The following is a 23,240-nucleotide window of genomic DNA, read 5'->3' on the forward strand; positions in this document are numbered from 1 at the left end:
ACTATAAAGTTTACTCCCAGTTCACTGGCCACTTATTTTAATGTATATGTTAATCTGACAGATCCACACGACAGCATCCAGCGCGCATTATACTATCAACTAACATGGTCATTAAGGTTGTTTAAACGACAAAACAAATTAATTTACACATATTTGACAATCACAATAGGCTGTATCATATAGGTTATGATATAATTAACAAGTTTGTGAATATTTTAAATAAAAAAGGCAATACTAAATAAAAGCGATACATCTGTCATACAGCGCTATTGTGCCTGCATGACGCGTTGCTATGGAAATAATGATACGTTATTTAATATTGTGTTTTGTATTATTACCATTGTAATAATATTGACATAATATATGAAGAAGAAAAAAATCAAGCTGTCATTTCATGTACTCTTGGGGGCCCCCTGGTGGCCACGGGGCCCTAAGCAGCCGCTTAGTTCACTTATGCCTAGGGCCGGCTCTGTTGGGGAGATTTAAATAATACCTTTCCTATTTAAAAGTTTAGTCACGCTAGTGAATTTTAATTCTAATCTTAACCAACTATAAAAACAAATGCTTTAAACTGGCTCTAATGAGAGACAAGCAGGTAATAGTTCTTAATAAAACTGATTTTATAGATTCTACTTTAAGTGATTAAGACCATATGTCTGCCTTCTGTTCCACCTAATACTGCTGTTCTGGGATTATTTAACCTGGTTATTTGTCTCTTGTTACTTTGCTGCTCATAAAACTAATGTGAACTGAACGTATGTCTAGAAAACAAAAGCCTGTTTTCTTTTTGATTTGAAAAAGCGCATATCCCACTGAACTCCCTCGAGGAGAAAAGCAGTAGTTACGGAATGCTGATACTTTGGAAAAGACTGGAACAATTAGAAAACAATGCAAACCTTAAATAAGTCATTTATTTTTTTCTAACATACTCTTCTTTTGCCTGGGTTATCTTAGGTCATAATCTGCCACTGCTGTAAGGACTTAAAGGGATAGTTCACCCATTTACTCACCTCATGTTGTTTCAATCCTGTGTGAATGACTGACTTCTGTGGAACATAAAAGAAGATATTTTGAGGAACGACAGGTTTGGAACTAGATGAGCTTGACTAAGTAATGACAAAATATCGCTATAATATGACAACATGGGTGCCTTGCTGTGGTCACTAGTCAATTACTTGAGTTTTTAAAGAGTGCTAACAGGTAAAAGGTCAGCAAAAGAGTTTAGTGCTGTTGAAAACTGTAAAACTTAGAATTTTAAAAATCATTTATGTAGTGTCGTTGTCGTTGTGTGTGTTGTAATGGTTTTGGCACTGTTCTGTTTTGGCTGTAGGCATGTGTGAGCGAGCTGGTCCTCATTGCTGGTGGAGGAGGCATGGAGGGTAATGGGGTGGGAACACATGAGGGGTTTCAAAACTAATGTAAACATAATGGAAGATATTAACATTTAATGTACGAAGACTTTGTTCTTTCTGGATGGAATCAGCGGTTGTAGTTTAATACCATAAGGGTGGGCTCGTAGCACCAGAGGGTGTTTTGTGCTCTTTTTGTCCAATAATAATCCAAACCGTTTCTCTCCCATGCTCTCTCCCCCTGCAAGGAGCGGAAGGTACACAACCTCTGCAGTCTTTGCTTTTTAGTGTGACATTTTCATTTGCTTTTTCTTTCTTTTCCTTGTACTGTAGCTTTTCTGGCAGACGCCACTTTTTTGTGTGCTTATTTTTTAAATGTCTTTTGCATTATTTTCTCTCTTTTTGTTTTCTTTTTGGTCTGTGTGTGTCTGTCTTTTTTTGTTTTTTTTTCTGATGATGGAATTTTCCATGGATGTCTTTGCATGGGCCTTTTCAGCACGCAGGGGGATCAGTGCCATGATTTCGTTCCCACTTTTGGTGCAAATGGTCACAGCTGCAGGTTTATATTAGCTCTTTAGTCTTTAGTGCTTCAAAAATACATCTGTTATACAAGTCTCCAGTGCCTCAAGAACACGTCATAAATGAATAGTGTAGAATGAAGGCAGTTCTCCTCTTGGCTGGACAAGTATTGTAAATACACAGTGATTTTCTTGAAAGCGAGACTCTCTTAAGAGCTATAGTGTTGACTTTTTGATTAATTTAATGCAATTTAATAATGACAAAAAAAAGTATCTGGGGTTATTTTTACTCTCTAGAATATGAAGACCCATAATGCTGCTCAGGTGTTGAAACCTTTACGGCTCACCATTTGCGTCATTGGCCCATGTAATCCAGTCAACATGGAAACTTCTCTTTCTGTGCAGTCATATTTTTTTGTTCTGGTAGCTTCTCAACAGCTTGCTTATCATGTTCTTTCTTCGTTTCTCTCTAGTTTACAGTAACTAACTGTCCAGATTGTCATCTCTTCAGAAAATACTTTTTTTTGTTTTCCCACAAGTGTGTGATTGAGTTGGTAACAGTGTGTGCCTCCAGAATCCTGTGCCCCTTGGACCCAAAGCCATTCCACTGGCTGAGACAGTGGTGTATTAATTATTATATTAATATTAGAGTTAGTATTAACACTAGAGATTTTTTTTTTATTTATTTAGTGATCAGTATTGTATATTTAATTGTGAATTATATGCCATCGTCTAATGCTCACTTAAAATGAATCTGTAAAGACACAAGTAATGTAATAGAAATTTAATTTAAACCTTTTTAAATATTATAGAAATATTATATGTGACCCTGGACCACAAAACCAGTCATAAGGGTCAGTTTTTTGAAATTGAGATGTATACATCATCTGAAAGCTGAATAAATGAGCTTTCCATTGATGTATGGTTTGGTTTGGTAATTACCCCCATTTTGATTCTAGGCCTGTACGCGACACAGCAGTAACTCAGTCACATGCAGAGCACAGAAGTTATCATGTTCAGCACTGTTAGATGTGGCGATCTGAACGACTGAATGAGCTTTAGGTGCAAAGGTTATTTATATATAACCTGGTTATATGTCCAGTCATATAACCTTTGCAGGTCTAAAATATATATATATACTGATTTTGTGGTCCAAGGTCACGTATAGAAAATTAATTGAAATATTAAATGTGATCTTTAAACAAGTATCCATTTTTCATACTCTACATGATAATGTTGTGATCCATACATTCACCATCAATTAAAACGATTGATTTGAGTTTTTAGTGTTACATTTTAGTTATATATTTAAACATAATTTTAATATCATCTATTAATCGGTTAAAACATGAAAATAATTATCACTATCTGTCGAAATATTGTTTTTATTATTCACATATCACACTGAAGTATAGAAAACGTTTCAATTAAACTGTTCCCTTTTTTGTTCTTCAGTTAGCAAGCTAATAGCTTTAAGCACTGTTAACTGGTTAAGAAATGCTTTGTTTATTAGCTAAATCAAGATATCAAGATAACACACTGCATTTTGATCTGGCAGGAAGGGGAATAGGATTCTTCCGGTGGATAAGATCTTGCACAACATCAGCATTTTTGAGAAATAATGCACAGTTGAAGTTCTTCTGTGACAAATTAACTGATCAGCTCCGTTTTCGATTGCAGTTGTTTCCTCTGATACATCTTTTAATCAAGAATACTGCTTTAAGTGATAGTTCACCTAAAATGTTTGTCACAGTCTTTAGAATAGAAGGCTTCATAAAGTTAGATAAAAACTAAACCATGTAGAGATTGTTTAACCCAGGGGCGTCCAAACTCGGTCCTGGAGGGCCGGTGTCCTGAAGAGTTTAGCTCCTACCCCAATTAAACACACCTGAACCAGATAATCAAGCTCTTACTAGACATACTAGAAACTTAAAGGCAGGTGTGTTGAGGCAAGCTGGAGCTAAACTCTGCAGGACACCGGCCCTCCCTGGTTTAACCGGTTCTTCTGGAGATATGTACAATGAAGGGAGTCTCTTCTGTAGTCACAGAGTCGCTCTAGACTGGGTTAGTGCTGTGTCATTTTTGCTGCTATGAAAACCTTCAATCTCCAGCAGGTAAAGTGCTGTCACCTTCATATTTTCTTCTTCTCTTCCTTAACCTGTCCTCCTCATTTAACTCTACATCTGTCATCATCTCTCATACATCCTCGTTCTCCATTAATGGCTGTCGATCTGCACTGCACTGCCTTGATGTCAGATGTCGCTTCTCCTACACTCGAGTTCATACGCTCATGCCTGTAGTAAAAGTCATTCCATAAGTGATGGAAAAACCCAGCAGACCCCGGATGTCCTTCCAACTTCAGCTTTCAATGATATTCCCTCTCTTACTTTTTCTCTCTCTGATTTCTCCATCTATCCTCCACCACTCTTACTCTGTATCTCTTTTCTCTGGCTTTCTTTCTCCTCCTCAAGCCTGCCTTGATTCAGTTCCCCATTGCATAAGAGATTCTCAGCCTTGTGGGAAACGTCTACCAATGATAAATCCTGTTCAGTCGTATGATCTTTATGAGTGCTGCTCTTCTGCTGCAAGATTCCGTGCTCTGTTGCTCTGTCTGAAATGTGGGGGGGTCAGATATAGATTATTAATATTCATTTGTCATGGGCCGTATGTATGCCTCCCCTGTTCTCTCTCTCTCTCTCTGTCACTCTTTCTCTCTGTCTGTTTCTGCCCCCTGCCCTTGAATATTTTATGCATGTTATTCCACTGCTGTTGAACTTTTTATTTTGTGTCTTGCACTGGTATTTGCAGTTCCTGAAACTAAAGAAGTGGTGATCCATAAGTACAAGACTCCTATGGTAAGATTTCAGTATTCATACAGTACTATACAGTAGAGCTGTATATCAATACAGATTTCCAGATTCAGTCCAATTCAGAAGCTCTAAACTTGTTGCAGTATCTGATTTCAATCTGATTTTTATTAGATTCCAATTCATTTGACCTATATTCAAGTCTGTTTCGCTCTAAATATACAAGAAACGTATAAATTAGTACTGATTCAAATGGTGTTTTTTTTATTATTCCAGTAAGTATTTTAAATGTTTTGTGCAATTTTTGAATAATTAATTAAAAAGTTTTTAAGAGTACATTTTTCTGAGTAAGATTACATTTTACAGCTAAGTCACATCTTGCAATATCGACAGTATTATTGAACTGAATTAAATCAACCTTGAACTGATTCATGCTGAATAACAAACAACCTTTTGTAGAACTGCTTATAGCTGAATTGATTGATGAATTTCACACTGTTCTTGATCTGAACTGAACCAACACTGAACTGACTTGAGCTAAATAATGACACTATTGTCTTTTAGAGCTGCATTAACAGCAGGATCTGAATTGTCTCCGTAGTTGAGTTTCCATAATTGATTCTATTATTTTCCTATCACTGTGAAGCTGCTTTGACACAATCTGTATTGTGTAAAGCACTATAGAAATAAAGGTGTCTTGATTTGACAACACTGATCCAGCTTAAAGGGTTAGTTCACCCAAAAATGAAAATTGTCATTAATTACTCACCCTCATGTCGTTTCAAACCCTTAAGACCTTCGTTCATCTTCGGAACACAAATTAAGATATTTCTGATGGAATCTGAGAGCTGTCTGACCCTGCATAGACAGCAACGCAACTGAAATGTTCCCAAGTCCAGAAACCTAGTAACGAGATCTGTAAAATAATCCATGTGACATCAGTGGTTCATCCGCAATTATACGAAGCTACGAGAATACTTTTTGTGTGCAAAAGAAAAAAAAAAAACGACTTTATCCAACAATTCGTCTCCTCCGCATCACCCTGTAGCACCGTTTTGGAGAATATCCGCTGGATCTAAACAGCGTATGCTGTTCTGTGTTAGCTGCGTCACACGGATCTGCTGTTTCCGTTCAGATCAAATCACAACAACGTAGGAAACAGACTTTACGCAGCTAACACAGAACAGTATACGCTGTTTACGTTCAGCCGATATTCTCCAAAATGGCACCAGGGTGATGCAGAAGAGACGAATCGTTGAATTCGTTGAATCGTTCTTTTTTTTTTCTTTTACGCACAAAAAGTATTCTCGTAGCTTCGTATAATTGCGGATGAACCCCTGATGTCACATGGATTATTTTACAGATCTCCTTACTACGTTTCTGGACTTGGGAACATTTCAGTTGCGTTGCTGTCTATGCAGGGTCAGACAGCTCTCAGATTCCATCAAAAATATCTTAATTTGTGTTCCGAAGATGAACGAAGGTCTTACGGGTTTGAAACAACATGAGGGTGAGTAATTAATGACAGAATTTTCATTTTTGGGTGAACTAACCCTTTAAGGTGTGCCACCAATAAAAAAGTAGTACAGAAAACACTAGTATAGAAGAAGAAGAAAAAACATTCTTGGGATTTTAAGAATTAATATCAAGATTGTTAAAATCAAGATGGCAATTAAACCGGAAATCAATATTTTTACCCAGCCCTGTGGTATAGAGCGAATCTTTTTTATTTTTATTTTATTTTTTGCCATAAATAACAGCTGTTAATTCTTCTGTCTCGGACAGGCACATCAGATCTGTTACTCTGTGCTCTGCCTCTTCTCCTACATGGCGGCGGTCAAGGGGAAAGAGTCAGAGGGCAAGCCCAAGATGCTGTCACCTCGTCCACTACCGAGCTAGCACACTTCTCTCCTACGTTTACTTCAACCCTCCAGCTCCTGAACTCCCTGCAATACTACTCCTGTTCAATAGAAGCTGACACTCCTGCCAAGCTCCTTTTAAAGACCTCTGCTCCTGTATCGATTCAAATGTAGATGTATTCACATATTCATCACATCTGTCCTAAAGAAACAACATGTTCATATAATGTATCTGATCACGTACCTGATATAATATTCCAGTCCTTGGACACTAAAATGCTGGCATTTCATTCTCATAATAGAGACCAACCAGAGCAAAAACAGACTTTTGACTACTGTCGGTTGATGTCCTCACATTCATACGCCTTTTATTTATTTTAATCGGAGGCATTTGGTTGCATGCAGGTCCCATGCGCAGCTCTTGCGAGTTGGCACTGGCATGCAGACATCAGGCAAACGTCTTTCCCCTCTTCAACCCCCTCTGATATCAGTCAACAGGCTGTCTATTTAATATTGATGTGCTAAGTTGTACTGTAAATTCAAGTCTGTTCTGTCTGTGGTGGGTGAAATGTTCAAGTCTTTGCAATCTAGCGCTGCCACGTATGAGGGGTTTGCCTTAACCGTCCGCGACGGAGCAGCTATCCCATTCGTAAATGTTCCATACGCCCTCCTCCTCCACCTGCTGTGAGTGGTCTAAGGTCTGTGTATCTCTTTAGCTTAAAAGGCTCAAACTACTGTACTAGTTCTGCTGTAAAGTTCCCTGTCTGTGAACTGCTGTTAAATTTGCATGTCACTTGGGGAAAAAAAATTGATATTTAAAAAAGGAATCTACATCTCTGAAGCAATGCTGAAAAAGCAACTAAAATGTTTATGAAAAACTAGTTTGTTTTCTAGATGTGCAATACTATCGCTAGTGGGTACCAAGAACAAGTCCAGTCATGTCCTCAGAGTTCATCCACTGTCCTCCTGTGTTCATAATGAGGAGACCAGAGAGCGGATCAGGCATCACTTCTGCGTTTTCTGTTCATTTCTTGTCGTTATTTTGTTACAGCAATGAAAAAAGGCATTATTAATCTATAAGACAGGTGCATTTGGAGATTATTTAAATAGTGATGGAAAATTCTTGTCCAAAATGTCATGTTTGAAGTGTCCTCTTCCTGTTTGTGTGTGTGTCTGGGTGATCGTGTGTGTTTGTGTTAGAAACACTGATGGCAAGAGAGTGTGATTGTACGTAGAGGTGCAGATTTTCTCGGGTCATCTCTAGATTTGGCACTACAGCTGTCACATTTACATATTTTAATATTCTTTTATGTTTTGCTCACATTTTTAATCATTTAGATGTATGAAGTGTTGTTTTGCGTCTCCATTCAATTCAGTTGTTGTATGCAGACTGTAAATGGACTTGAAAAACCCACTCAATATTGGTTTTGAGATGTAAATAGCACACAAATGATTTCCTGGAGTCCAAGTCTCCCAAAAGGGATGTTTTGAGTTGGACAGTGGATCAGGTCTGTTGTTTGAAAGTGTGAGAGAGATACAGTTGCACATTATTTGGGCTTTCATTTTAGTCTGTATTGTTTCGAACAAGAGGGAAAGGAAAAAATAGAGACATGGTTGTAAATATTTCAGCATTTAAAAATATTTATAGAACCTGTACAGCTTTGGCAATATGAAAATAAAAGATGTCCAACCCAACTCTGTGACTGTACGTATTGTTACTGTATGAATTACAGTTATTATATAGCGGTCACATAATTTTTTTATTAAGGGATGATATTTGCCTCTTAGAATTTTTTATTTTTTTCTGACCATATAGAAACTAGTTTATATCAGCTTTTATTATTTTAGTTATTTGTCAAATACTTCAATTGGAACTTTAAAATCAACATCAAATACAAATGTAACATTTTCATAGTCACCGCTATAATAATTTTAAATGAATGAATAGAATCAGTTTTAAATTTTTGAGTTCAGTTGCAAGTTTTTTTTTTCTTTCATCAAAAGCCTACATATTTGCAACATATTCAAACACGGACCCAGTAGATTTATAACCACAGCATGTTAGTTTTTGTGTAAGTGCATTAATGAAAAAGAAATGAGACATCTCTGTATATAAATGTATTTTATTGTCATTTTGGAAAAAAAATATCTTTGTCAGAGTACTGCTAAAACATTGTAACACTTAAGCTCCAACATTTTTTTAATAAACATTGCATTGTTTATGTGGACGCCCATCCAAAAAAAGTCCACTGGAGGTGCTCATAATCCTGAGCTCTTTCAATATCAAAATTGTCCATTAACAAAAAATGAGGCTATAGCAGGTTTGCAACTCATCTACTAATTAGACTTATTAGCCACATGAGCTATCTTTGCATTGTTGCTGCATTAGTACAAATTGGCCAGTTTTTCTTTCTATAACAATTTCATATTTGAGGCCTTTCAAGTATCAAAGAGCTTAGTCTCCACTGCGCATGACAATCAGTATACAAGTACTGATAGTAATTAAATTGACTATCCAGTCTCCATACAGTATATCAAAACAGAGACCATTTGTTTTAGACATCAGCTTATAAATAATTCTGTACCACGAGAAACAGTCGATGGCCCATCACTGTCTGAACTACTATTTACAGTACAAGCAAATATAAATTGAATGGTTCATTACTGCATAAAATGGGGAAACTATTTGTGGGTAAAAATCAATGTATCATATATGTTTATGTGAAAGAGAGGTTAAAGTACTGTCCGTTAAAATAATAATCCCTGAAAGACAAACAAAGGTTGGCTAAAAACGTTTAGTTCTGTTGCCACCACATGTGAAATACATAAAAGCTAAAAAGGAAAATGATATAATACATCACAAACTAAATCTCAAACTGTGCCAGAGATGTCACTTTGTTGCAACATGGACTATATGACTGATGAAAACATTAGTGGTTCAGAATAAACCCATTGCATTAGTTCAGACTAGTACCATACTTTGGGCAGTTTCCATACATATGATAAACATTTAGTTCCAAACAAAATTTCGTCATTAATATATTAAGACTAAAGCCAAATTACCTCTGGCAAACTGTCCCTTATATAGTAATAAGTCAAGACAAAGAAAATGACTGCAAGAAAGAGCTGAAGACTCCAAGATCCCTTCAGTAAAAGGCCGCAATAACAGTATTAACTACAGAAGAGCAAATAGCTACTTGCCAAAACTGAAATGCCCAACAGAAAATATCCCTACGACCCAAACCTTTCTACAGTGAAGAGATGTTTTTAAAGTTATCTTGAAGAAACAGATTATTCCTATCATTAACTGTCACTGTAGTGTGGTGGATGAAGAGAAGTGTCTAGCTATCTCCACGGACAGCCTTCCGGAGGATCCTGAGACGGGACATGACCTCATCCCAGTCCAGATATGCTCCTTCTAGATGTCTTGAGTTCTGACCTCGTGACAGGTAGCTCTTTCGGCCATGCAACAGACGCCAGTTATCAAAGGTCACCATGTCACCTGCGCAGAGATGAAATGAACAACCAGCATCAGTCCCCTATTGATACACGCGCAATTCTTATGTTGTCATATTTGGTTTAGTAAGGATAGCAGCAAAGGGAAAGCTTTAGGGCTTCAAAATACTTGAGATAATATGAGATCATTCTTTTGAACATATTTGAAAACCCTGGAATTAGATTTAAAATGGAAAAGTTTCCAAAACCTGAGCCTAATCCCAAATTCATAAGCCTTCGAAAATGCTTCATCTTTGTCTATTACGCAGTTGAGACTGTCGACTTTAGTACAAATGTGAACTATAACCATAATCTGATAAGGTAAAGAGGTGAACTGTGTGGCCACACTGACCTGGTTCCATTCTGTATGTGCACACGTTTTCAGGCCTGCTGAGCAGCTCCACAAAGGCCTTTAGAGACAAGTAGAAGGGCTGAACCTGATGCAGAGGCACATCCAGCACCGAGTCTCGTGTGGCGTTGTTATAGTTGATCCTCGTCACCCGACCCTCAGAGTCCACACTGTACATTACAAACTAGTTTGTATCAAATGTTAGGAGGATTTATGAGAACTACTATAGTGTATTGTTGTTTATAATTGCATGGGAAAGAGTAACCAGTACAATTTTGCGTTACACTGAGGAAAGCAAGTCACAAAGGTTTGGAACAACATGTCAATAGTGAATTTTCTATCGTAATAAACGCATTCATTGGTAGAAATGTAGCTCTTATGAGTCTCAGTTCTATAACTGACCATGAGATGGTGCTGTTTAACATTATTTACGTACAGTCAGTGTTGATGATGATGAGATGAGACAAAGTTAATCCACTGCATTAGCTATGCGTGATTATGTGTGTATGTATGTGTCTGCTGGAGCCACAGTCTGTCTTACTCTATAATGTGGTTTTTGGACTGCACGCTGAAGTCACAGTAGTCAGCACCGCTGTCTGTGAAGTCCACCCTGAGCGAGGAGAGGATGTTAAACGCCTCAGGATCCTCCCTACGGAGCTGCTCCGCCATGTGAAACCCATCTACCACTTCACTCTCACCACCCTGATCAGCCTGACAGACACAATGCAGGAACTGCACCTACACACACACACACACACACACACACACACACACACACACACACACACACACACACACAACCAGTGGTTACACACATATAGGAATTACAACAGCAGTCCTCTGGTGAAAAAAAAATCACATTGAAGGGAAGTACCCTCACAATTAAAGAATGCATATATTCACTTAATGAGTAAGGCAGCACAGTATGGTGTGTGTGTGTGTGTGAACTCACCCCAGGTGGATGGTGCAGAGCAGGGTAATCTGTGTGCAGGCTCAGTTCTCCAGAAGTGTATGCAACATTGTTAGCCATGGGCTTGTCCTGAACTTGCCACATGTGTCTGTGAAATCACAGAGGGGGCGATGGATCAGAACAGGTGACTATGGGCTTGTAAAGTTTTACTTCATCTCTCCATGTATTTACTGTAGGAAACCACAGCATTAAAATTCTTACTTGATTTAGTACAGTCTTGAGAGTAAGTTTGAAGACTAAGGAATCACTTCAATGAACAAAGCAGACATTTTTGTTATGGCAACGCAGTGCGAGAACTTAATAGTGATTTTTTTTGGTAGTGAATTCTTGATGAACCTACTCACTGCAAAGAAAAAAAAAGCTGCAATGACTATTTTTGTCTCTTTTATTTACTTCATTCAAAAGTACATCCGTGTAAGATAAACTCGTTTTCAGAAAATATATCTTATGTTTTTATATCTTAATTATTTTTCCTATTTTACCCATTAACAAATTGCCTTTGTTAGCCTAAAATAAGATTTATTTATGCTTAAAACAAACAAAAAACAAAAACCGTATTGTCGAAAAATAAACTCAATAGATTATCTAAATACAAGTCTTACACGATTCATACTGAAAGATAAATAAATAAAATATTTTTTTTAAAATAATTTTTAAAAACAATAAAAAAAGTTTGCAGGACTTTAACAATAAAAAAAACAAATATGAATTATGTAATAATGTTACAGAGATCCTTGCTTACTTATCCAGAACTAACCTTTTTGATCCAGTTGAGTTCTTATTAAAACACTATTTGAAATTTTACCCTAAAAATTACTCTAGTAACCTTAAGTAAACCTTTGTGACTCTGTGCCCACAAAAAAATGGGTATAGAAAAGAATCACCCCCCTTTAAAATAATCTCATTTCGTTGCTTTGAAGCCTGAAACTAAGTTTTATCCAGCTGTATTCACTCAGTGCAACTTATAAAATCCAAGTGAAAGATATACCAATATATCAGAAAAACAAAACAAAAAAAACTATCACTGAGTTGGAAAAAGGATCACCCCCTTGTGTAAGTATTTTGTTGAACCACCTTTTGCTTTGATACAGCCTTTAGTCTGTTGGGATATGTCTCTACTAACTTTGCATATATTTGCCCACTCTTCTTTGCAGAACTGCTCAAGTTCAGTTAAATTTGATGGTGACCGTTTGTGGACTGCAGTCTTCAAGTCATTCCACAGATTTTCCTCAAGAATTTGTTGATATTTTGCCCCATCCATTTTTCCTTCTATCCTGACAAGTGCTGCAGTCCCTGCTGCAGAGAGACACCCTCATAACAGGATATTACCACCTCCATGCTTTACTGTAGGAATGCTGTTATTTGGATGGTCAGCTGTACTGGATTTCCACCAGACATATCGTTTGGTGTTGAGGCCAAATAAATAAATTTTAGTCTCATCTCCCTCAGAATCCTCAAGGTGCGTTTTGGCAAAGCTCAGTCGTGACTGCATGTGGCCTTTTTTTGAGGAGTGGCTTTTTTCCTTGCAACCCTCCCATACAAGCCACATTTGTGGAGAATTTGTAATATTGTTGTCACATGCACACGACTACACTTTGTCATAAATTCCTGCAACTGCTTCAGAGTTGCTGTATGTCTCTTGGTTGCCTCTCTGACCAGTTTCCTCCTGACTCTTTCATCCAGTTTGGAGCGACGTCCTGATGCCTGTGTTTTACCAAATACCTTCCACTTCTTAATAATAGACTTCACTGTGCTTCTAGGCATTGATAAAGCCTTTGAAATTTTTCACCACAGCCTCCTCCTTCAGCCTGAAGATCCCTAGCCAGTGAAGTCTTGATTTGGCAGATGCAGTGCTTTTTTGTTCCAGTCTGGGTCAGGTGAATTGGCTTTTTGGCCAGTTTGAGTGAGCTCCTGGGGCTAGTGCGGTGTTAAATCACTCAGCCTGTCACTTAACAGGTGTCAGCTGAGAGAGAGTTCACATGCATGGATTTGTGATTAGTACTTCAGTTCCTCTATCTGTCTGTTCCTAGGCTGGGGTATCCATTCACTCATCTTTTCTTTTTAAAAATGTTCCCTGCATGTTCTTGCGAGAAGCTTTGGTGTCTGGCAAGAAAATAAATCAGAATTTCAATGGTTTTTGATTAATAAAATGGGCTCAGTAAGTCTAGAGCAATGGAACAAGTTTAACTGACTGTAAAGCAAAGCTCTTTCACATCATTTGTGTGTTTTTTTTTTGTTCGTTTTTTTACAGAACAATGTTCTGATAGTTGGCCAACAGTTTCAGCACAAAATGCTTTCATCAAAGCATGGTGTAGACAGATGACCCATACTGTGACATCCATGATAATCTTATTCAAACTGAACAGTCCTATGGCTGCATTATCAGTTTTACACACTACTTTACTCTCAAGTCAATAGCAGAGATGTGAGAGGCAGAAACAGAAATACGACTTGAGGACTAGAGATAAAGGTAATAGCAACCATTATTCTTCTCAGGGATGGACAAAATAACCAAAATACCTGACAACATACCATTACCAAATATAATGACAGGTTATAAAAGGTTATTTAGTGTCTAATTTTAGTCTTTCTTAAAATGCTGTATAACAAGTTTTGGTGTTCCAGAAAACTAGCTATATATAGTTTGGGGTCAGTACGATTTTTTTTTTTTGAAAGAAATTAATACTTTTATTCCGCAAGAAAGCATTAAGTGGATCAAGAGGGACAGTAAAGACAATTAACATAACAAAACATACTTTTTGTAATAAATGCTGTTCTTTTGAACTTCACAATATTACTGTTTTTGCTGTATTTTTGATTAAATAATGCAGCCTTGATGAGCATAAGAGACTTTCAAAAACATTATTTAAAAATTATTACCGACCCCAAACTACCAACACCAAAAAATCTCATGAAGAAAATTAGATTACAGTATAAGATGCACCTGGCCCTTTAAAATGGCCTTGTTTGGTTGGCTGTTGGAGAGAATCCTCAGACCGAATGAGACCGGTGCCTTGAACACTACACATCTACCATGTTTTCAACAGACATTGTGGGTTGAGGGACTTTTTATTTCCTTCAATTATAAACCTGTCCAGATGTACCGCATTAGGGTAGAAGATCAAACCACATTACTCATCACACCACATTATGTTTTCCATGAATGATGGGTTTGTGCCCTTTGCAGTAGGTTATTTGTCTTTCTTTGTAGATCTTGGAGTGAGAATGACAGTTCTGGCATAAATGGCAGTTTTGCACAATTTTTGGTCGCAGATGTTCAAAATCAGTTTAACAATTTCTGAAATGGTATTTTTGAGAAACTTATAGTACTACCACATAATTATTTTTCATAGTTTCCAGTGACAGACTAAATATTTGTGCATATATTTTGCAAATAGGCAGTCAGTTAAAGAGCCATAAAGAAAATTTTCCAACTATTCTTGATCACTGAGTAAGTAGTAATATACTGCATGTTGGCAGTATGAGAATGACTCCTATTACTCCACTGTTTCCAAGTCTGCAGTATTAAAATGACTGTATTTGCTACTTCTGTTTGTGTCTTTGCTCACTAACCCAATTGTTAAACCATTATAATTATCTAAAAATAGGCATTTCATTGCTTTAATTAGAGTGCAGCCAAAGCTTCAGACCATACCCGTAAAAGGTGAGGCGGAGATAGCCAATCCTCTGACTCAGTCTGGCCACCTGGCCCTGCTCTGCCGGCGCCCCCCTCAGGTAGACAATGCCAATGCGTCTCAGAGCCTCTAGCCAGGCCAGGGCAGCCTTGTCATCATGTAGAACTTCCTCAAAGTCAGCTGTGGGGATCTGCAGACTTGAATCCCAATATTCACGCTCTGAAACACAGACACGCATATAAATAAACATTATAATAAACAACACAAAACATCACAAAGCAATAACACAACTTAGTGTCTAGTGTCATGGAGTGTAAAGAAACATAGAAACCTTAAATCATTTATTTTCATAATTTTCTGTTTTTTTATGATTTGATTAATTATTAGTTTTTTAGCAACTCACGAACCTCTTGAAGTTCCACCACAAAACCTAGTTCAGGAAACTGCATTAGAAGGCCCAGTGGTAAATTAAAAAGCGAAGTCAACAGTGGCTCAAGTCTAAATAATTATGTGGGAATGATGTCAGCAATACTAAAAAGTCAGCAACTAAAATCCTTTCCAAGCTAAACATGTTTCTGTTCCTATCTCTGTTTCTCATTCTCTAAGCACCCTGATTTACAATGCAAATAAACACGATAGAAACTTTGCACCTATGACCATCCCAAGTGTCTGTCTTAACATAATGAAGGATAGTGTGTGTGTGTGTGTGTGTGTGTGTCAGGGTTGAGGCCAGAACATATTGGTCAGAACACTGTGTGAGAGCCTGCATGTTTGAGGAAATACTGCTGGAAAATTCTGGTTCTTATGTCTACTTTCACAGACGGCCTCTAGAGAATGTGAGAGCAAGCGTTCTGCACTTATGTCTGCAATTCACTGCTTGGACCTTTATGCTGTAGAATTATTTTTCAGCCCCGCACCTCTTTCTCAGCTTCTCTCAATTTAGAAAACTGTTCCACTGGAGAATTTGACACAGTAGAGAATCCAGAGACAAATATAGTTCAGGACCAACAAGTGAAAGAAAAGCACTCCTGACCGATTATGTTTTCTTACCAGTTTAAGAAATCATTTACACTACCATTCATTAGTCTGGGGTCAGAAAGAAAAAAAATGAAATTAATACTTTTATTCTGTGAGGATGTATTAAATGAATCAAAAGTGACTGTAAAGACATGTATAATGCGATAAAAGATTTGTTTAAAATAAATGTGATTCATTAAAACTTTTTATTCATCAAAGTATCCTGAAAAAAAATGTATCATGGTTTCCACAAAAAGAGACAATTTAGAAAGCATATTAGAATGATTTCTGAAAGATCATGTGACACTGAAGACTGCTGAAAATTCAGCTTTGCATCACAGGAATAAATTACATAAAAAAAAAATAAATGCAGTCTTCGTGAGCATAAGAGACTTTTACATTGAGAACATTAAAAAAAATCTTACCGACCCCAAACTTTTGAATGGTACTAGTGTATTTCCAGCTTGCACAGATACTCCCCTCAAGATACTTTGTCGTGATGTATGAGCATTAATAAGCTTAAAATTTCTTAGATGGATATTATCCCAGAGGTAGTCACACCTCAACAGGATAAATAAAGTTTGTATATTCCAGACCCCCTGACTAGGTAGAAGCCACAATGCCAACTCAGTAAACTTTACTTGGAAGGAGCATCTACAATCTATTTAACCACAGCTGACACACATGCAGGATATCCATGGTGATGAGCAGCATGAGCACAAATATAACAGCTGTCTCTTTGTGGCTCATAACAAACATTCTCATAAATATACAAATAAAGGTAAAGCAGTTGGGGGTGAATGGAGGGCTTGAAATTTGAACAATGAAAGATGGGGGAATGTTTAAGAAACCTGTTTGAAAACAGTTATTGATGCATTTCTGTTTGGCATCACTAGAGGCACTGAAATGAAACATTTGAATGAAACATGGCCGTTTGTTTACAACTGAATTCATTTGCTGGACTCGCCTAAAAAAATGCTGTTTTTGAATGGTTTCAGCTTCAGAAGCTTGGCCACCCAGCAGACTAACTAAAATGGTATTTTGTTATTACCAACCATAGTTATATAAAATGTGTAGTTTCAAGTTGACGAAATGCATTGAAAACAGATGTAACCCAGAGAGAGGAAACCTTGCTGCTAAATCAGTCACAATACACACTGACAGAAGTATGAATATGCAATCACATAAACGAGCGATCAAGTTAATGCAAACAAAACCTGAATTGACTGACACACAAGGCAGAGAAAATACCCACAATCTCACACTAATATTGAGGTTCTGGTATGAAATTGATCAAAAGAGAGAGCGAGTGAGCTGGGCACTGGGCCCAGGGTGAAGTGGTTCAGTCAGTCCAGGTCAGTAATGTTCAGCTCTTATAAGCGTGTAATGTGCAATATTCTCTGTCACGCTGACATACTAGGGTTTCCTGGCAGTGCTAATGTTGACTTAGCCAGATATTAATATCATGCTATCATTCTGCCCAGCAGGGGCTTCTGAGACACTTTCATGAAAATGTATATTATTTTTCAATGACCCTATCAGTCTCTAAAACAGATGGAAACACATACATTTATGCACACAACGGCATGCAGGAAAAGAAAGGTGTCAGCTTATGTGTGCTTGAACAGTTTCCTTCAGCATTGCCTTTGTGATTATTCCAGCTATGGTAATGTGAAGCCGTGGCTGCTGTTGCTGGCAGGCAGCTACAGTACGTCCAGTCAAACTCTGTCAACAGAGTCCCTACTGAGAGCTCAGCACAGAGCAGAGTGCACTAAGAACAGGACAGACAGAAGCTCACAACCCAAGTACAAACCACTAACAGAGATCGCCTTCAAATGGGATATGGAAAATGGATTTATATGGTTTGAATAACTCAATTTACATGTGCGCAGCATCCTATATTCAGTTTACGTCCCGTGCGCTTCTCAAGAAAATGAAGCAAGACACCTCTTTTGAGTCAAGCCATTCGTTTTCCATAAGCCATTTGGAAAAATATGGTTTTAAAAGTACTACTTCAGCTGTTATTTAAGTAATCTTAATCTTTGGCCTGTGCCAGTGTGGTCTTTTTCTGTGTGGGAAGAGTGAACTGTTTTTCATCTAATGCAGCAATGTGACTGTTTTGCTGTTTTTGAACTTAGACGGGAACAATACGGTTTTGATGCTCTGAAGGATTATGATGTCATTGCATGCATGATGTCAGCTGAACCGCAGTAAAGCACACTTGTGCCATTTTGTAAAAGAGACACTACAGCCACACTAGAAAAAACTCCTTTAAGTGAATCAGTTCACTGGGTCATAAAAAGCCTAGTGTGAGCTATACACTTTCAAGAAAGAAAAAAAACAAGACAAAAATAATCATTACAATTTAAAATAACTGTTTCTATTTTAATGTTACTGTATATTTTAAAAATGCTTTTTATTCTTGTGATAAAAAAGCTGAATTCAGCAGCCATTAATCCAGCCAGTGTCACATGTTCATTTAAAAACCTCAAATAACATTTCTTGTTATAATCAGTGCTAAAAACAGTTCTGCTGCTTAACATCTTTGTGAAAATTGTGATGCATTTTCTTAGGATTCTTTGATGTATAGTAAGTTCAACAGAACAGCATTTATGTAAAATAAAAATGTCCTCTAAGATTATAATTGTCTTTACTGTATAATTGTCTTTTCTGTAATTTTGGATCAAAGATCAATGCATCCTTATCTTTAAAAAAAAAATGTAAACTTTTAAATTGCAATACTTTTACACAGCAATTTTGCCTCACCTCCGAAAAAAAAACACACCACAAAATAAGCCACTTACACTGCACTAATATAAAACTGGGAGTTAAAGAAAATGGATATAGCTTAAAAACAAGAATGGACAGGTTGGTGCGACAATTAAACAGACATAAGGCCCAACCCTTGGTCCTCCTCAATTTGTAGAGAGATTGAGAAACACCATGAAGGACACATCAGTTGTCTACAAATGGTGCTAACCTGTCAGGAAATGGCTAATGGCAGATTACTCCCGAGACAGACATCTTATAGCAAGGTGAGAGCTTTACAGGCCTCTTTCAGGCAGTTTGAAGAGAGTTTATATGGGAGGTCTTAAAACAAGGGGCAGAACTGTCATATTATGTGCCAGTTAAGGAGCTTTGTTAAACACATGCAAGCCTTGTGTGTTTTATACCTCAGCTAGAAGCAGACACTTGTGATGTGCAGTCTATGCTTTAAACCATGAAAATGTATTGGTTGTCTTTCACTGTTTTAAGGGGCACATGAGGATGCCTTTTGTGCCTTTAAACAAAACAACAGCATAATTTCCTCAACTTTAAAGAGAAAATCACAAGGTTAAAAACAATAGAAAGATGTTTCAAACTAAAGAACATTTTGTGGTGAACAAAATCTGTTACAAAGCCCCATGCATTCATTTTGAAAATTTAATCTTAAAATCCCAGGACACACAAATATGTGCAGGGTGCTTGTTCTGGCAGACACATTGTTCAGTCTGCTCCAACCACAGCATCCCTCAAGAGTGGTATAAGTACAACAGCTCACTCTTCTCAAATGGCCTTAAATCTCTATTCCATGTGGCAGGAAATGGAAGAATTCTTTCCATTCAGGGGCGATTCTGGGGAGAAGTGCCTGCACACTACAAACGTATCTGCTGTCCAGACCATACACACACGCCACACATTAATTCAAATAATGCACAAATATTAGCCTACATGAGTGCATTTCAACTATATATGAAGCTATCCTAAAAATGGTTGTCTAAAACAAAAAACAAAACCCATCCAGTTCATTTTATGTAAAAAAAATTAAACTGAAAGACTCAGAAAAAGGTGTTTCAATTTAAAGTGTGCCTTAATAGGGGTAGTGTGGTATAAGGATATCAACAAATATAAGGCCAGATTAACCCACACACTCAAGTGGTGCATTCATGAATCAAGAGTAAAATGACAACAGCAGGATGAAAGCATTTTGTCTGCATAACTGGACTGCTGCTTTATACAGGGAAAAAAAATCTCTGGGTTGCTTGGCCATACATTATAAACCATAGAGAGATTAGAGTTGTATATATCTTAAAAAAAGAGACATGGCTAATACAAAGATTATGGCAATGAAGACAGATAGATGACAATGAACCCACCATTAAGGAAGAGCTCCTCTTGCAGAGCCTGTCTTGCTTCAGAAGAAAAACACCGTTTCTTTAGCCAGTCAGGATCAAACTCACTACTGTGCTGATCAGGCCAAGTAATGGACACCTACAATGAGTTTCAGAAAGAAAGAAAATACGGTTTAAAGACTATTTGACAGTGTTGGGCAGTAACCAGTCACTATTAACTAGTTACAGTAATAATATTACTTTTTGCAGCAACTAGTAGTGTAACTAATTACTAATACGATTTCAGTAATAATATTACAGTTACCATCCATAAAACAGCTCGTTACCTAGTTACTTTTGATGCCTCAACCGCTACTGTTTTGAAATCCGTCAATCTAATTATTCCTAGATTTATTTTCATAATTTTCAAAACTTGCACAGGCACATGAAGTCACCAGTGCAGCAGACAAGCTTGGAATATGGAAAAGCTTACATTCAGCGGATGTAAATATTGCCATTACATTAATTTTGTCAGGAGAAAAGATGATCTGAACACTGATGTGTAAGTTGTGGCATTACTCTACTCTGGCATTACATGGCTTGCCCACCCACATGCCTCTGATCATGATATAAATTATATTACTATAATTAAACATCTTTTTGATTTAACTTACGTGATTTATTTTGATAAAATACATCATGAAAGTAATATAACTAGTAGTGTAACTACTTACTGTTGCCAGAAAGGAATAAGTTAAGTAATAATATTACATTTGAAAGGAGTAACTAGTAACGAGTAATAAATTAAATTTTTTGAGTAACGAGCCCAACACTGCTATAAGACAATGACCTACATGTAAACCTGGCTGGAAAATAGCTTCTCACTTGCACAGTACTGTGTACTGGAGCCTCCACCAGACTTCCTAACTGTCTTAACCAGCAATACTACAATACCACAGCAGATATACAGTGTTTAGGTGCGGTCACATTAGCAAAAAAGGTCCACTGTCCATTGTCATGACTTTAGAAATGTCTGAAGCACAGCTTACACAGAAGTCAGTTTCAAATGAAGCAGCTTTCTGTTGGTCAACGCAGTGAATTTGCGTCCCCAACTTGAACCTGGTGTGAAATCTGCATAGAGAAACCTTTCACCCTCACAAGAAAATCCTATTCATATAGATTCCTATCTAAATGAATGAATTTCGCCTGCAAAATGTCGCCAAACATCGGTAAATGTGACCGTACCTTTAGTCTCAGGATGTTTTAAAGGGTCATGAACTGAGAAATCAAAATTCCTTTAATCTTTTGACATACATGAGGTCATTGTACTATATAAAAACATCCTGTAAGTTTCAAAACTCAAAACCTTCTCGTTAGTCTAAAAACAGCTTATATTGAAGCCAAAATAAGAAAATAAAAACCTGTTCTTAATGACTTGCCTGGTTAAATAAAGGTTAAATAAAATATATAAAAAAACACAGCTCTACGCAGAAACCAAACGATAAAGATGGCTCCAAAGACAAGAAGACGCTGTGTGTCTTTGCTTTGCATTGCCTTCCTTCTGATCCTAACATTAGGAGTGGATGAACTTTATTTTTAATGAAGATCCAGACTGCATCGGTAAGAACTTGGTCCTTTGTTCACTTCATTTTACCGTGGATTCGATTATAAACAAAGCACAATTTCGCAGGATTTCCAGAAAGATTGAAACTAAAAGACGATTCAGTGCCGACTATATTGTATCTGACAGTAATGTCGCACCACACAAGTGTGAGTAACTGTTTTTATTACGTGGTCACTATTTCTTTGTCTGTTACTACAGATCATTTGATATGTTCTGAGTATTTATGCTTTTTTAACCTAAATCACAGCAGTGTCCATCTATGAAGGATGTAGGCTGTCAAACATACACAACTGTTAGCCAATCATAGCAGTGGGTGTTTACTTCCGAGTCTACAATCCGCCACACCTACTCAAACAGGTCAAAACAGGGCAGAAAATTGCCTATTAATTCTAAATTATGTTTTTTAATGTAAAAATCTTGATAACATTATAAGTGGACCTCAGAGAACAGTACTAAATAATCAAAAGGGCAGTTCATGACCCCTTTAATACAGTCAGGTTTAAAAGAAATAGTTCATCCAAAAATGAAAAATTACTTTTGAAAAATTTTCAAAAAAATGAAGAAAAAAAAGAAAATTCCAAACTTGTATGGCTAAAGGCCCATTCACAAATCTAACACAATAACTATAACGCTAACTACATAGATTTAAAAAAAATTCTAAATTGGAAAAAAATAAATAAATAAATAGCCCACACACAATAGTCCACACCACAACTACAGTATAACAATAAGGGTGCAGAGGAACAATATTGTAGGAATCACTTTCAAAACATTTTTTTTTTCCTGCTAATGAATGATAAAAACATTGACAGCCAATTAGAATCCATCCTGCATTTAAAGTGGCAGATGACAAAACATCAGCATGTTCTTACAATAAACAGATAATATCATTATTGTTATAATTATCTTTATAATTACCATTCTTGATGTGAACAGGCCTTAAGTTGTTCTTTGCCATACAATGAAAATGAATGGGGCTGGGAAAAGTGGATGGGAATAAAATGAATAAACCTGGAATACAGTACAATGCAACTAGGGATGTTCATTTCGGTTCATTTTCCCGACCGACAACCGTTAATTGTTATCCGAACATTAACCGTTAACTGATAAGGTTAGAATAATAAATTAGTGTTAAATAAAAATAGAATGGATGTGTGTCTGTGACCCATTAAAAATACAAAAAAATAAAAAATAAATTAACGGGTTTATTTTAAAGGGGTCATATGATGCGATTTCAAGTTTTCCTTTCTCTTTGGCGTGTTACAAGCTGTTCGTGAATAGATAAGATACCTAAAGTTGCAAAGACTAAAGTCTCAAACCCAAAGAGATATTCTTTATAAAAGTAAAAGACTCGTCCACTTTTATGGAGGACGAGGACTGTTTTCTGGGAGAGTAGCCTACAGTGCCGGTGTTCCGGTGAATTCAGTTCCCGTTTCCCCTTCCGCGCACATGCTGACCCTATACCAGTGGTTCTCAACCTTTTTTTCCACCGGGCCGCACTATGGTCCAAGTGCAAGTCTCGCGGG

General features: G+C 37.1%; 2 protein-coding genes across 2 annotated transcripts in view; one reads left to right on the forward strand and one right to left on the reverse strand.

Annotated features, from left to right (window-relative positions):
* The window catches only part of LOC107664372 (MAP kinase-activating death domain protein-like), a 65,813-nt gene extending 58,472 nt beyond the window's left edge, over positions 1 to 7,341 (forward strand). The window contains exons 39-40 of the mRNA XM_016454919.1: positions 4,676 to 4,722; positions 6,460 to 7,341. Coding sequence (XP_016310405.1) covers positions 4,676 to 4,699 — 24 coding nt within the window. The 3' untranslated portion in view covers positions 4,700 to 4,722; positions 6,460 to 7,341. The remainder of the gene's footprint in view (positions 1 to 4,675; positions 4,723 to 6,459) is intronic.
* Positions 7,342 to 8,633: 1,292 nt separating this feature from the next.
* LOC107664378 (gamma-butyrobetaine dioxygenase) overlaps positions 8,634 to 23,240 on the reverse strand; it is a 22,229-nt gene continuing 7,622 nt past the window's right edge. Inside the window, exons 3-8 of the mRNA XM_016454928.1 lie at positions 20,136 to 20,250; positions 15,003 to 15,201; positions 11,330 to 11,435; positions 10,919 to 11,115; positions 10,381 to 10,547; positions 8,634 to 10,035 (exon numbers count right to left, since the gene is read on the reverse strand). Coding sequence (XP_016310414.1) covers positions 9,875 to 10,035; positions 10,381 to 10,547; positions 10,919 to 11,115; positions 11,330 to 11,435; positions 15,003 to 15,201; positions 20,136 to 20,250 — 945 coding nt within the window. The 3' untranslated portion in view covers positions 8,634 to 9,874. The remainder of the gene's footprint in view (positions 10,036 to 10,380; positions 10,548 to 10,918; positions 11,116 to 11,329; positions 11,436 to 15,002; positions 15,202 to 20,135; positions 20,251 to 23,240) is intronic.

The sequence above is a fragment of the Sinocyclocheilus anshuiensis genome, unplaced genomic scaffold, assembly GCF_001515605.1.
Source record: "Sinocyclocheilus anshuiensis isolate Anshui unplaced genomic scaffold, SAMN03320099.WGS_v1.1 scaffold307, whole genome shotgun sequence".
Classification (NCBI taxonomy): Eukaryota; Metazoa; Chordata; class Actinopteri; order Cypriniformes; family Cyprinidae; genus Sinocyclocheilus; species Sinocyclocheilus anshuiensis.